This window comes from Psittacula echo (genome assembly GCF_963264785.1).
Source record: "Psittacula echo genome assembly, chromosome: 4".
Lineage (NCBI taxonomy): Eukaryota > Metazoa > Chordata > Aves > Psittaciformes > Psittacidae > Psittacula > Psittacula echo.
The window spans coordinates 80,633,055-80,649,633 of record NC_137738.1 but is presented as its reverse complement, the minus strand read 5'-3'; the positions used below and the strand labels follow the sequence as shown (position 1 = coordinate 80,649,633).

General features: G+C 37.3%; 1 protein-coding gene across 1 annotated transcript in view; it reads right to left on the bottom strand.

Moving 5' to 3' along the window:
- EYS (eyes shut homolog) overlaps nt 1–16,579 on the bottom strand; it is a gene marked incomplete at its 5' end in the record, with an annotated part of 835,842 nt that overhangs the window by 30,804 nt on the left and 788,459 nt on the right. The window contains 3 exons of the mRNA XM_080615919.1: nt 5,974–6,118; nt 6,305–6,471; nt 11,135–11,317. Coding sequence (XP_080472045.1) covers nt 5,974–6,118; nt 6,305–6,471; nt 11,135–11,317 — 495 coding nt within the window. The remainder of the gene's footprint in view (nt 1–5,973; nt 6,119–6,304; nt 6,472–11,134; nt 11,318–16,579) is intronic.

Here is a 16,579-nt window from a genome sequence, read left to right as displayed (position 1 = left end):
AAGGACCCCTTCAAAGAAAGACAGAAATAGTCCTCTTCTTAAGTGAATGCTTCAGTCCCTACTACCTACAGATCATGTCACGCATGATCCTATTTTAAAGTAGGCATATGCCCCTTTAGACCTTTAATCTCAGAAAGCATTTCTAAGGTTTAATGTTTATTAATGCAAACACTTCCAGGGCCTGTTACTTGGTCCTGTGGGCAAGTGACCTGGTGGTAGTCATGATTATATTACCAAACTTTTAGAACAGTATAGCTGCATCCAGGCTGCTGATGGGAAATGGTCCCTAGGTTATGTTAAGTCTCTAAATACACTAAAGAATTGTTTGGAAAAATGATAGTTGTTACAAATCAAATATTTGTCAGGAACCACTGTAAGAATATATTTGCAGAGATGATTGGGTGCCAGTGCCTGGATCTATGCCCTGACGTTCTTTTGATTTGGTAATGGTATCCCAAGTGAAAAGGGGAGCCAAAGCTTCAGAGTGAAGCAGAGGTGCTCCTTAAAATCTACCTCCAGCAGCTCCTGCTTAGCCTGTGGGAAAAGACTTTGGAGAGTCCTTGCATTTCCTAGAGACTGCACATGGTGTTTAGCTTTATGGGTCTAACCTAATTCCGTAGTATTTCTGAATCATGTTTCCAGATTTACATGCTTATTTATGTACAGCAAAGCTGAAGATTATGCAGATTATATTATGAAGATTATAATTTTTGATCAAACCCCAAATAACTGTTCAAAATATACCTGAACATCCAATTGAGTTAAAGTCACATTTAAAAGTAGTCTAAAGCACTTTTGAAATGCCACCCACATCTATACATAAATATATACAATTTCAAACTAAAAATCACTTTAGTTAAGTCAGTACAGTAATGTATTTGGAATACCAATACCTTTCTAAGTCTGATTTATACAATTTAGCTGTGAATTCCTATAGTGCCTGAAATAATGAGAAAGTAGGTATTCAGCAGTGCATGCCAGAGACTCATTGCTTAGTATTAAAATCGAGGAAGGGGTATGATATGGAGATTGCAAGTAATCATCACACTGTTTTTTTAGGAAGTTTGTGCGTGTTTCACTGAAATCACATAAGAAAAAGTCTTGCAACTGAAAGACAGAATCAATGTCGCATAATTTATTTTGAACAAATGAGAAATAATATTTACAGCAAGATACTTATTTTAATTACAATTAGAACAGTGTTACTAAAAGTAGCTTTCGTAGGCTTTTTCCATATTACACATATTATGTGGTTCTGTTTATATGGACAGATAACTCATTAAGCAATTTAAAATAAGCCAGTTTGATGATTATTTGCAATCTTCATAATATTGCTTCTCTGCTTTTAACAGTGTTGGTTTTAGGTTTCTTTATGCTCACTAAATCGTAACTAATGTTTCATTGGTTTATCAGTAGCAGATAAAGCATGTTCTGTTCTCCCGAGTCTTGCTGGAGTGCTAAAAAAAAGCAGCCCAGAGCTCTTTGTAAACAATGGAAAGCACACTGAGTACCCAAGAACTGGTAAGGTCATCATGGAAAATGAACTGTCATTTGTGTTGATGACTAGTTTAACTGTACCAGCAGAACATCTAGGTTAGGAACAATTCTTGAGCATTTGTAAACAAAGCATATAGTAGGTACAATAATATTTTGGCCCAGCTTTATGAGTTTAACTGTTTTTCCTTCATTTAATTTTCTTATTTCTTCTAGTTCTTAGTCAGTGGGATGCAGAGGGAGGACTCAGAGAAGCAATTTGAGGCTGTTGTAGCAAGCACTATAAAACCTTCTGCAGAGGGATCAGATGATGAATGTGCTTTCTTTCTGACCTGAATTCCCTCTGCTATGCCTGTTCTGGGCCTCTTTTAATGAGAGGCTGCCAACTATTCTGAATAGTGGAGAGGTTTTGTGACACAGCCAAGTCTGTAAGAGGAGCTCAAAAGAAGTTTCTGAATTTGTGAGTTAGACTTGGTTTGATCCTGAAGATCAGAATTTGATGCAAGTAAGCTGAAACACAAGACAGTGTACTCACAGAAGGTATACTATCTTCTTATTTGAAATCTTTTTTCTAGTGACTCGTTAGACGACACTTAGAGCTTTCTTCCAATTACTTTTTTTTTCACTCTCAATTTAATCTATGGCTTTCGCCCCAGGCTAGCAGATCTCTCAAACCACCAAAGAGCTACCAATAATGGATCAAGGAAACTTCAGATATTATAATAGAAAATACAACTTCATTACTCAGACTTATGTTGTTGGGGTTTTTTTCTCATGTGTGCTTATCACATAAAGAATTTTTTGCAAAAATTTCTCACTAGTGTCCCTTACCTGCTTGTAAGCGCTTAGCACTAATTTGACTATAAAATACACAAAGCAGTCATTTTCAAAATGTACTAAAAATGCAACAACTTACAGAAATAGATATCCTAAATTTACACATTTCTAGAATTCTACCTGTCCTGAAGTGCTTTGTTATTTCGCTGTTTTTATTCAAGGTTTATGAATATGTGGTTCTTGCCCAGTAGAGAAGGCTGCCACAGTGACCACCCAGTGCTGCTCTGAGCTGTGAGCCAAACACCTAGAGGTCCTGCATGGATCATACCAAACTGTGATGCAAGAGGCAACACTGATTAAAAACTGCTTCAGGAATCACTTTACTTCTAGGACATCTGTGATGCAGAAACATAAAGAAAAGTAGTCTTTGCCCTGCCAGGCTTGCGATGTATTCCATTTTATTATGAACATAAACTTTGACCACAAGGCTATATTTGTATCTATTTGGAACACCACTGAGTTCTGGGTTTACTTTAAAAAGTGACTTCAGTAGCTGGAATTTAATTTACTTCTTTGCAAAATCATTTATATGAAAAGGTGGCTCTTTCAGTGTGAAAAAGGTTCCTCAACAGTTCAGCTTAATGGTAAGAACTTCTTTTGCTTTTTTACTCCTTCATTTAATGCTATTTGCTGTCAAACAACAGATTGCTTCTGTAGCCATACTTAATCCTGTTGACAAGACTACAGTATCAAACAGTTACTCCCGCTTCTCTGTTCTTCACTACTTTCTGGCTAAAGACTGCATCGTGCCACCATGGATGTCATGTTTCATGCCTTATGATGTTTCATGCCTTACCATGAAACGTTAGAATTTTGCCTCCTTTTCTACCTGCCACCAGATTTCTTTCTGCCTGTTTCAGCTATGTGAAGTCTGGAAACTGAGCTGTAACTTCTGTCTTTTTCTAAATAATATCTCATTTTGTGTAGGTGAGTCATAGAGCTGAGTTGTGCAGACCTGAACAGAAGGCAGTTGCTTTTATACTGTGTTTCAAATTATCCATATCGAGCAGGCTGAGTCTCTCTGGCTGCAAGACTTGCAGCTACCTAAAACCCACACTGACTTTTTAGAGCCAAGGCAGTATGATCCGCTACACACCTCAGAAAACTCTCAAAGGTCCTTTAGTTCCACTATTATAGGTCGGTAAGGAAAAGCTGGACGCTTAAGTAAACTATACTACCATGTTAACATTACGAAAGGCACATATAAACCACAAAGAGCTACAAATTCAGATGAAGCTCAAAGTTAACAACACCTCAAACTCCACATGAATTTGGCTTCATCAGAGCTCTATCATTACATACTAATGTTAGGGATCACCAACAGGAATTTGGTGCTTCACTTTAACCAGTTTTACAGGTTTTTGACAGTTTTCCAGGTTCCTCATGTTGCAACTGTGTTGCAATTGCCAAATTTCTACAAATGCAGTTTATCACAGAGGCTGAAGGAAGTTTTCTAAATCATTCAAGGTACTATCAAATATTCTTCAGCCTACCAAAACAGTCTGTAGGTGTCAATGCACAAATTTCCTAAACATTAAACTCCCAACTTTTTTCTTATTAAATTACAGTTTATTAAGGACATTTCTTTTCAGTTTTCTCCTCCCCCACAGAAATTCCTTGAGCAACAACTGCTAAAGGCATGCAGGTAGGAGAGGAAATGGTCTGAAACAGTAGCTGTACACAATAAAAATCCTAAATGGTTGCACACTGACACTGGGGACAGTTAGTCTGCAGCAGCAAGGCTGACCTCAATGTTTCTTGACCTAATAGTGATTGCCTTACAAAAGAAGAGGTACACTCTGGAATTAGAAGCAAAATGGTTTTAATAAATCTTGTCTTTAAAAGCAGCCAACAGCAGCTTTCTAAAAGTCTGAGTGGTTTAATCAACAATGTGCTAGATAAATTAATCTTGGCTGTCACTTTTGGAGTTTTTCTGCGGGCTCCCTGTAGCTGTAGATTGGCTGAAGTAAAATGCTTTTATATTAGTGGTATTGCAGTTCCCACTCTAGAGAAGGGCTATGGAGGTTTATTTCTGATCATGAGGATCCTGAGAGCTGAAAATGGGGAGATTATTTCTGAGCTAGAAGAACAAATGAGGTGCTGACCACATCTGAAAATGTCATAAGAAATTGGTGATAGGGAAGTTCAGCTCCCTCGAAACTCAAAATGCTCTGGAGAATAGACACAAGCTGCTGCTGGGAAGTGAAGCATGGAATGAATTCGCAAATGTAATAGACTTCATACTGTGCATGGTAGGAACAAAGGGAAAACTGTGTATGTTCTACACATTTGACAAAATTTTGACGTAGAGACTTCATTTTAATCAGTCAGAAAAATCAAAAAATAGGGTGCTAACTAACAGTACATGAACTTTGAACTACTTTTAATTTTTTGGGAGAATTTTCATCTTGCATTTGTAGACATTTGGCCATCACAATACAGTTGCAACATGAGGAACCTCTAAAACTAGCAAAACGTTTGCTGTTGAAGTGAAGCACAAGATTCCTGTTGGTCACCGCTAACATTAGCATGTCTATTAAAAAAGCCAGAAGTATTTCAGAAATATTGACAGTATTAAAATACTTGCATAGACATTATGTTTTCTGATATGCCAATTTGCAAGTTGTTAAGAAGCTATGAAAATTATAGCTATTCAACCCATACTTCCTGAAAAGACGGAGACAGATGACATGTTAATTCTTATGTCTTTCTGAGTGAAAAGTTAACTACAGGAAAAGAAATTGATGTTGGGGAAGTTTCTGTGTAAGAAGAAAAAGTAAGGTAGTGGCTGGAAAAGCAGCAGTTACATGGTCTTAGTGGAAACGTAGTGAAGCAGTGTAGGAGAATGAATTCTATTGCTATGCTTGCCTTTCATAATATGCCCCAATTTTATAATTGAGAACTCCAACTTTGCTCTGTTCTAGCAAAATGTTTTCATTTAAAAGACTTTCCAGTCCTTAAAATAAATAGAAGTTTACCTCACAAACATCAAGCACATTATTCCTATGGAAGTAAGGAATGCAAATAGAGAAGTGTTACAAACAAATACTTTACTTCATTGCTAATCTGGTTGGAGTTGAATTAAGAGTTTTACAGAGCTTCAATTATCAGTTTTGTGGTAGGAATAATTATTTGTCAGATAAATAGCTGAAATACAGCTAACAGGAATTACTTAGGTCCTGTCTAGAGATGTAGATCATGATGTCAGGGGAAAAAAATCAGATTTTATGATGTTTTATCAGAAAGAATCTTCTAGCATATAAGCTATTACCCAAACCAGCACTGCCAGTAACAATGGACAGAGTGAGCTGGGAGAAATATCTAAGCTACTTGACTGCGGAGAAAGGAAGTCCTTTTGGAGTGAAACAACAGTGACAGATAAGAAAAAATGATACCATGACAAAGTCCCATTTTTATCAGAAATGGAAAGTATTAAAAATATTTAGCAGAACGTCTCTTTGCATAATGTTTCTTAGTTATCGTAGTGAAATAATGAAAAAGCCACAGGAATTTGCTTGACTGAGCAGGGACATCCTAGTTTGTTTCCTTATAAGAAAGAGATTTTTGATCTTTATTTCATAGGCAGCTGAAACAATTTAAAGCATGTTTTAAAAAGAATTGAAAACAGTAGATAATGTTTACCTTGAAAGCCGTTCTTAAATCTGGATCCCTTTGGCAGGAGTTCTGGAGCATACTCACGATAGCCTCCTAAATAAAACTGGCTGAAAACATTGAGTCCAACCAGTCTCCCAGGAGAAGTGACAGTTTTATTCTTCTGATCATTCACCTTTCAATGAAACATTTATATTTGTTACAACAAAGGAATTTACCTTATTTAGGAACTCCCAATGAAGATGGTCCTCTAAACTTAACAGGGAAACACGAAAGTAATTTTTAAACTTTCCATATAAAATGTGAATAAAAAGAACATGTTCATCTAAAAGCTATCCTTCTAAAGGAAATGATTCCTTACCTTTAGCCAGCCTTTTTGGAGATATCTGCCAAGATGGATGACATGAATATTGAGTGTCAGATCAAGTGGTTTACTAATGATTGTTGCTGTGCCAGATCCTAGATTGTAACTATATACTACTCTGCCATTGCGGAGGCCTAACTCCAAGAAATCATCTCCATTGAGACCTGAAAAGACAAATATAGAATAACTGCTTATTCCAGCCTTTACTGAATACTGACGCATAAAATATTCTCCAAATGCACTGAAAATATATCAGTTTAGGAAAATTCTAGCCAGGAAGGTTTTATGTTTTGTATATATATTTAATATTCTCTATTTAACTTGTAATACTGTTTCCAGAATTCTTGTAGATTTAAAATAGAAACTGCAGAGATTTTGAATATATAGCATTTTTGGAGGCCTTTTTTCTCGCACTATACTAGGTCAGTGACAACCACAAAGCCTATCTGTTGTTGTGCCTGTTGGATTCAGCAGTCACTGCTGTTCCCCCTGCAACATGAATAAATTCTTAACTTTCTCCAAAATCTTGAAAAAAACAAATTGAAATTCCAAATCACATGTGAGAATAGTCAAGTACTTAATTCTACTCCACTATGCTTTCAGCTTTCATGGTAGATACTTTAACAGACAAAAAACATGAGGGCACCTGCTGCAGTGATGTAAGGAACCAACAAAGATATGGACCGGAAGCTCTAGCAGCTTCTGTCAAGCTTGGACAGTTGCCCTCGACTCAAGAATGCTGGAGACTTTATTGCAGCTGCCCCCACCTAGAGTATTTGTTACTGAAATTTCTCTGGTCAGAAAAGCCATAGGATTTAATTCTCTAAAGTCTTCTTAAACTTTCATGTTAGAACTCATTAATTTGTAAATATGCAGTAAATAGTTTAAATTCTTTACATTTAGGACTACATGCTATAAATGTAGTCTGTGTTTTTAAGGTACCATAGTATAAAGTCTCACTTGAAAGATCTCATTAGGAAGTCTAACAGAAAGCCTAAATTCTTGGACCCATTCCTGGTCACCCAGATAAATGGATTTTAAGGCCAGCATCTTTGAAGAGAATTCGATCCCTCTTCTCATGTAGGCATGAGTGGAACCACCATTTTTAGATCATGTTAAAGAAAACGCAATCACCTGGTTTCTTTTTATGAACCCTATCCTTTCTTTTGCACATACTCTTAGCATGGTAAAAGAACTGGGATACGAACAGTGGTAAAAGGAAAGAAAGTTCCCAATCTTGGATTAGGATGTCCTGAATTGAAATTCAAAGTCATCAGTTTATTTTCACAACTCTCCCGTGAATTTAAGCAATTTGGTGCTCAATTTCATGCCAGTAAACTGTGTTTTGTTTGATATTTTCTTATTTTCCTAAGACTATTTAATTTTGTATTTGTTTTAGTGAAGGTCTTCCCCTATTTGTTCTTGCAGTGTCATATGGTGGCCCTCATATCAAATATGTGTCTTGATGCGCCTGCTCCAAGTGCATGGGGAATTTGCTTCATTTGCAAAAGATAAAGTGGGCTGGCTTTTCCCCATAAGAAGCAATGATACTTATATCTCCTCCTCCCACTGAAGCTCTGCATACTGCTGTTTCATGTCCAAAATTGCTATATTCCACTTACCTCACATGCTCTAAATGAGCATGCTGCACTAGCAATGCACAGGTACAACACCACAGTACTCTGCTTTTTCTATACAGAAGTTTGATTTTTCTATACAGTTACTATTTTGATGCACCATGAATTATACAAAAAGAAAAGCTTATTCCAAAGAATTTGAATACACAGCCTCTGTAGAAAATGTTCAATTACATTCATTTGAATACAACATAAACACTGTTCATGTTTATTACAGTGATTTGTTCATGACTGAATGAAACCCCATTGCCTTCAGTTACACTGGCACACTACCAGGGAACAACTTCCAAATTGAAAATAACAATTTTTTAAAAATTGTTACCAAAGTTTCTATTTTCAGCAGCATCCACAATGTATTTGCATATTTTGGCCTACAAAACTAGGGGAGGCACTTTAAAGACAAAGTGTTATTTAAAGTGCTGACTGGATTTTTAAAAAGCTTTCTTGGAAATTAAGCACATAAAAGAAATGCAACAGTGTCAGTGTTCCGCAAAATCGACCTGATGGTGAAAGTAAGGTTAATTAGTAGTCTGCATAAATGAGACAGCTTTTCACTGTTTGGTTGGCTTTGATTCTTTCAATTTACTCCTTGTCTGTACCAAGAATGGAGAGGAAAGCAGATTCTCAAGTAGGCTTCAAAGAAATGAGGCCATCTTAAATTCCCATTCTTTTTGTTGATTTCTGACTGACTTATTTTGGGATTCAAAACCAGTTGATTTTTGCTTATACATTGGTCTTACAAAGGCATAATTCTATTAACTTAGCTTTTCTTACACTAATATAACTGCCAATAGAATCAGATCCAGATCCAAAATGTTTTAACATTTTATGCTTTCAAGGCTGTAACTTAAATGACTTCAATATCTTAGCTATGAAAACCAATGGTGGTTATTTGGTATACACTAATAAATAGACTTCAAGGAGGAAATATTTCCTGCTTTTTCTGCTTTTGCATCTGTTATTAGTTCTGTTACTAAAGTTTCTCTGGTCAGAAAAGCTTTAATTCCCTGAAGTCTTCCCAAATTTTCAGTTTGCAAGTAGTTCATTTGAAAATATGAAGTAAATAACTGCTTTAAAATTAGGACCACATATGCTATCATTGGCAGAAGTCTTTCAAAAGAAAGGTTTAGGGTTTTCTTTTGGGGAAACACACACAAAAAACCACAATACCTCTTCATTTCAAGAGGGCAGCAAATGAAACTTGGAATTATTTGTTTCAAACTATATTTTACTGTACAATATTTAAACCCTGCAACTGTTGACAGAGCACACTTTTGTACATACCAGTTTTAAGTGTCCTGCAACATAGGGCTATAGTAAACATAATTTAAAAATAATTTACACTGAGAACAAATGTTTGGTGTGTATAAATAATCTCAGGTGGATTTGCTTTTACTTTAACATTATTACTCCCACTTATAGAATAACTACCACTTACAGAAGCTTAATGTTACATAAGCTTAACATATGTTAGGGCCCAACTTCAATTCTTCACTACAGTCCCCTCTTCCCCACTCCTAACACCAAGTGGAGCGTGGGGAAGGGGGTCTCTGGTGAGTACACAATTGTTTCTCTCTGCTGCTTCTTCCTCCCCACACCTTTCCTCTGCTCAAGAGTATTGCTAGTGCGATGGCTGTGAGAAGTTTGGTTTTAAGTGAGATATTAGAACAAGGGTGACTTCCGATTTGTAAGCTTTGCGGGTGTAAGACGAAGATCTTATACATCTCTGTATTAGACAACATTTGATAGTAATTCTCCAGAGGTTATCCATGACATCAGTGTCTGTGGTTTAGGCAGATATGGTGAAAGAGGGGTATCACGTAAGGTATTGCAAAAGAATGGTCACTATAAGAAATGAAATGAAGTGGAGAAAGGAGAAAATGAAAACAGAACATTAAAAATACTTCCTTATGGCAAGATCAGAGGCTGTACAAATCCTCATGCTCCTCATGGTGAGAGCATTATTGTCAGAACAACAGCATCTCCACTTGGTCAAATAAACAAAGTTCATTTGGTAAGAAATATTGCTTTCTGGTAATTGAAACAGGGGTTACTCAGTCTCCCCAGCTATTTAAACTAAGGAGAAAATAAATAAACCTGTGATTTACCAGGCATCCTGTTTTTCAGACTTGTTGACAGCTGGTGCTCTGCCACCTACCCTATCATTTGGCGCGATGCTGAAGAAATGCGTTACTACTCTATGGCAGTGTTCACAAAAATTTACATGAAAATAATAAAAATCCGGGTTTCTGCCAGACAACTGTAAAATAAGCCCAGAATGCTAGCATTCTGGTTGATAAAAATGACATCAGTAAGAACTGTTTTTTGACTTAGTTCAGCTATATGTGGTTGCAAGACCTACATTTCACATGACTTTGCCATTTCAGGGTACACCCTGCAGGCAGGTCTTTTTGAGACAAACTTTAATGCAGTGTATTGCTAAAATCTTAGTACAGATGTAAGTAGATTTATAGAATCTGCTTCTTATCTGTTTTAATCACACCAAGTTGGATACTTTGCAACACAGACTGTAGCACAACTAACCGATAGCTAGCTTGGGTTAACCTACATTGAGTGACTTCAGGGGTTAGGATCTGTTATTTTATGTAAATAACAGAGTCCAGTTCTGTCTGCCATAGGGTTGGATTTCAGTGTTGAGAGTCCTGTGGGCCCTGGAAGTGCAGCCCTGTGACAACAGCAGCAGTTCATGGTTACTCCTGCAGTTGTCGTTTGAGAACATAGGAAGAAGAAATGCAGGGTGACTGTGGCACATTGGATGGATGCATTGATTTTCCAATAAGTAAGTATCAGTGGAAGAAGATTTGAGGAAGCATCTCTCAAAACTGCACACCAAATAGATGTAATCAATAATGAAATTTATGTTTATGCCTGAAAAGAGAACTGGAATATTCTGTTTTCCATTTCTTTTGTTCAGAAATATGCTGCCTCAAGCATCAGATTAACTGCTGACTTTAATTAATGGAAGAAATTATACTTCGTAATGAAAAGAAACATTTATGCAGCCTGATTGTTTACTGTGTGTTTACAAAATAGTATCAAAGAGATTTTTTTCCTCCTAATGAAATTATAGTCTAAATATTATCAAGAAAAAAACTGTGTGTGCTTTTAAAGTACTTGTTTAATGAATTTTTCAAAGCCTGTAAGGATAGGTAATAAAAATAAAGCTTACCTTGACCTTTCTGTCCAGTGAAAAAAATCAGGTTATCTTGTAAAGCTGAGTGATGATTTGCCAAATGAAATTTCAAGCTGAATTCATAGTAGAAGGTGATATTTGGGATTGTAGAATAAGCCAGGAATGAGGTATAGCCAAAGGCATCTGTGCCACTGAAACTCGGTTGGCTAATATTAATAGCTGGATTAAAAAAATAAATTCAGTGTTAGAGCAAATTCTTTTAACTTTTTTGCAAGTTCTATTTAATAGCCCTAATAATACTAAGAGTTCATTACGTTGTAATATTTTACACACATGCAGATATAGTTTGGCTTGCCTCTGAGTGTAATCTTTTTATTTGTCAGCTCTTGTGAATAGGTTTATCTTGCAAGCGAATTGTTGGCAACTACTGCCATCTCCTGGATTCTGTGTTACATTGTTGCAAACAGAAGTACACTGAAATATTCACTGAAAACTCAGGTAGACAAAAGAAAACAGACATCCTCCCCTTAAAAGAAATGCCACCTTTGAGAGATGTGTCCCAATGGCTCTAATTAAAAGCCTGCAAAAACACACTCCAATTAACATTGTGCCCAAACCGCACACCACTCTGCCAGAGAACTGAAGCCTTTTATCAACTTTTTGTCCTTGATCTTGTTCTGTGTCTCTCTGTCAGTCGTCTGCCATTCGTCATTGTCCTCTTCTGCATTCCCAGTACTGAACAAGTAATACGGTATGATTTGTCTCATTGACTCACAAACAAATAATCACAAATTATCACATTATATAAATATATTAATATGGTTGGCTAAATTTCCCTATCTTTGTATACCTTATCAGAGGTGAGCACAGAAATGGGAGGTAAAAAAAAATAATTATAGTTTGATAACAATCTTAACAAAGAGGAGAAAATAAAGTGACAAAGAAAAAAGAGAATAATAATTTCATTTCTTTGGATTTTCTCTTATGAGTTAAATTAATGTTCCTTTCAGTGTTCACAGCTAATGAATCTTGAATCATAGCTTTACAATACATTGTAAAAAACAAGACAGATGAAAGGGATAGAAAGAGATGAAGATTTCAGGCTACAGAATTACAATTGTATAATACATCTTTTTATATTATCATTGACTGTGTACAGTTATCAGCTTAGTGTCTGGCTTCCGGATCAGCAGACATATACACAGGACGATGAGTATAATTTAGTCCTCCTAAATATCAGCTCATATATTTTCAAAGACAATGTTGAAAAAGGAATGGAAATCACTACCAAACATTGTATTTTCCAATATTCCAAGCTGTGGTGGGCTGCGGTCAGTCCATCACACATTGGATATGATGCTGCTCCCTCCTGAGAGGCAGAATTCTTCACACTCTTCCTCTGCTCTAGCGTAGGGTCCCTCTCACAGGAGACAGTTCTCTGTGAACTTCTCCAGTGTAAGTCCTTCCCATTTGAACTGGATTAGCCCTAGAACTGAACCCGGAGGAACACTTCTGCTGACTAGTTGCCTGTCAGATGTAGCCCATTCACTTCAGCTGTTTTCGCTCTGCCTTTCAGTCAGTTCTTGACCAGAGCACCATGTACTTGTTCATCCCACAGTTGGATAACGTCTTCAGAGAGATGCTGTGAGGAAAGATATGAAAAACCTTACTAAAAATCTTCCCTCACGCCCTTTTCTTTGGATTTGAATAACATTCCAGTTAGCAGAGGCCTCCCCAGGCTCCCAAGACCTTTGGTAGATGATCAAGAGTGGCCCTGCTGTAACATTCGCTAGTTCATTCCGAATTCTGGGAGGAATCCCATCAGGTACCACAGACTCGTGAACATGTAGCTGAAATAACTGGTCTCTTACAACTTCAGTGTCCACAAATGGAAAATCACTGTTCCCATACTTGTTGTCTTCCAACTCAGGGGACTGGGCAGCCCAAAGTCTGTCAGTCTTATTAAAAACTGAGGCAAAAAATATATTGAATGCCTACACTTTTTCTTCATCCCTATTAATCAAATGACCATCTTCAACAAGTATCAGTCCAATGTTTTCTTTAGACCTACTCTTGCAATTAACATAATTGAAAAAAAGGGCTCTTTTTGTTATCTGACACAACACTAGGCAGTTTCAACTAATTGAGCTTTGGCCTTTTGTGTCTTCTCCCTGCATAAATGAACCACAGCTCTGTACTCTTCCTGAGAAGCCCCGACCTTACTTCCAGAGATCTTGTGGTTTCTTTTTCTTCTTGAGCTCCATGAGGAGTTCTCTGTTCAGCCAAGCTGGTTTTCTTCCCCACTTGCTCGACTTGCAACACAGTGGAATTGCATGCTTCTGTGTATTTAGTTCACATGTTTTGCTAGTTCTACACTAATGATATTTTCATTAATAGGCAATCCAGTTTCCTTATGGGAAACTCTGGGAAGTGCAAGGAGGAGAAGGTAGGGGGTGCTGGAACCGCAGAGCAATACAGTGCCAGCTGAGGTGGTAGTAAAAGACTCTTGATGTCTGGAAAACTATTGTATGTGGAAATTAGTGATCTACATAATGGATAATTCAGGTGTATGCCTTCCCTTCCCCAACTGCAATAAATACTTATGTTCCTTTTATTTGTTTTGTGGCATCAGTAGTCATGGAGCCATGGGACCATTAGCTTAGCTTATTTCTAGTAACTTGTACTCCTGATCTGAAACAATAAAAGTGATTTCACTGCTCAAGGATGAAAATATGAATCTGAAAACCTGGTAGTACAGGAATGACATTAATAGCATGTGAGTGTGCCTACGTGTGTTTTGTACAATTTTTATGACATTCCTCACTTGGAGAGGAGGGGGAAATTAAAGGCCAGCTAAAAGCAAATGACCCGGAAAATAAATTCTCTTGAACAGGAAGAGCAGTAACCCTGATCAGCATTCCTGAAAGTCCCCAAAGTCTCTTTCCACTGACCAGAAGCCTTGCAATGCAGTTGTTTTTTTTTTTGTTTTATCTGAGGAAATTCCCTTTGGGCATCTGCTGTCACTGAACTGTGCTATTTAGTCTGCAGACCCAAACAAGTCTGAAGGTGACATTATGTGCCAGACATAGCTGCACAGAAGCAATTCACTTGCAGGCTGATTTTCACTCTTCAGAGCTTGGAGCAAGTGACTATTCCCACTTTAGCACTTGGAAATTAATTTTATACATGGGGGAAACACATCCTAAAGAAATCCTGCTGGAAATCTTTACACTGTGAAGCATTACCATAAATGCTGCCCAGAAAAGTTTCAAGAAAGATACTTAATGACTGCTGTGAATGCATGCTGTGGATGGCCCTTTTGGGTGTGTGTTTATTAAACACAATGTCACAGTGAGGACTCCATTTTAGTGAAACTAAACCACTGAAGTTTGGTCTAAACCACCAGAATTGACACAATTGCTCATCTTAGCAATGCATATTCCTTTGAAATACTTCTACTTTAAATTTACCTTTGTGCTTACAAAGTGCTTGCTCTTGATTCCTGGCTTAACAAAATGCCTCATCTTACGACCATCAGTTTTCCAGAATGGCCCAGTTTCTTGTGTAACATATAATTAACAACAAAATCATAGAATCATAGAATCATAGAATCATAGAACAGTTAGGGCTGGAAGGGACCTTAAGATCATAAAGTTCCAAACCCCCTGCCATGGACAAGGACACCTCACACTAAACCATGTCACCTAGACTCTGTTCAACCTGGCCTTGAGCACCACTAAATCAAGAGTTTAGAAGTGTTCATTTCCATTCCTGGTGAATTAACCATTTCTGCTTCACTCACATTTAGAAGGCCATCACAACTCTGCAATACAATTATATTCTGATATTTCGTCTTTAAAATTTTCCTTGCACTCACATATTTCAAACATACTGGCCTTATGTATTACAGACCATACCAGTTTCCTGTGCCAAACAGGGAATGCTCTCAGTCTGTACCTAGGCCTTAAAAAAATTGAAAAAAGAAATAAAGGCTGATTACAGAGATCGCAGAAATTGAACAATTCTTTCATTTTTCAATTTTTGGGGAACAAGAACAGTGTCCTAAACTTTGCATATTTTGGTGAGACACAACAATATAATTTTAATATTTTAATTTCATTGAAACTACTTGACTTTAAACAACAGTGATTTGAACACATTTCTGTTCAAATCATTATAATTAGAGTTCAACTTAATTTCAAAGGAATTGAAGTATGACGATCTGGACATCTCTCTGGCTGTCTGTGCTCAAGTTTTGTCTTTAGATCAAGCAAGTACCACGGGTGTTCATTTAAACCTTAGAGCTTATGAAATGATAAATTTCCCTGGATGACAGACACTTTAATGCTAATCTAATCCTCAGTTCAATAATGAGTTGTTGATATGTCTTCCTGACCAACTTCAAAAGCAGAAATATCAAATATGTAGGAAGTATTTTAACAAGCATTTTACAGAAAAAAAAATAAAATTCATAGCATCACTGGAGAATGTGTATTCTGTATTCATTTGGTCTGAAATGGTGCTATTGTAAACACTTTCATTCAGCAGTGTGACTCTAAAGACTGGAGGAGACTTACAATCTGCAAGAAACACAATGCAAGCAACTTGTTACTAAATTAAGTATGAAAAAATTTTATTAGAGTAGGGCTTGAATGTTGGCTGTTTTCATGTAAAACTACTAAAAAGCCAGAGGTCATGACTAGACTCAGTTTAAATGATGTAGATCCCTCTCTGTACAGCTTAAAAAGCCAAAGTCACCTTGGAGATAGAGTCAAGTTGCCCATGTAGACACAGTCTCTGTTCCAAATTGTTGCATACTGATGACATTCATTGCTAAATATTTCTTGTTTTCTGTTTTAATAACTGACTAAATTCTTGTTTCAGGCAACTGCACCCCTTTGAGTTGAAAGTCATGGGGCGTTTAACTCCTCAAATCAAGAGTGTTTGGTTATGTGATAAATGCTTGCCTTCACACACAAAAAGCAGCACAGAGACAACGCCAGGTGGTGGAACTCAGTTATGACTTTGCCCCAGCTACTCCCAGCCCTATCCCAGAAGCCATGAGCCCACCACAGGTCCACCCCCACAATCCCAGAGGAGCACAGAGTCCAAAGGAAGGTGGGAACCCAAATTAAGGATTCAGATGAAGGGACATGCTGTTTGGGCCCCTCCCAGGTGTGACCCAAGAGACCCTCAGCCCTAGTGTCCAGCTGTGACACTCATCATGACTAATCAGCACTGGAGCACCTTTTAAACAGTGGGGTGTAACTGCCATGGAGTTGGGGACATATTATGGGATGCAGGTGAAGAGCATTTTCGAACAGCACAGGATTTATGGATGTCTAAGGGGGAAAATAAAGGAGGGAAGAAGGAGGGAATTAGGTGATTTAGGAGGAATGAGTGTGGGAAAATAGAGGCATACAGGAACAAAAGGGGCATGAAAACAGTTGGCTGGTCAATATGTTTGTCTGGCTGTGTCTT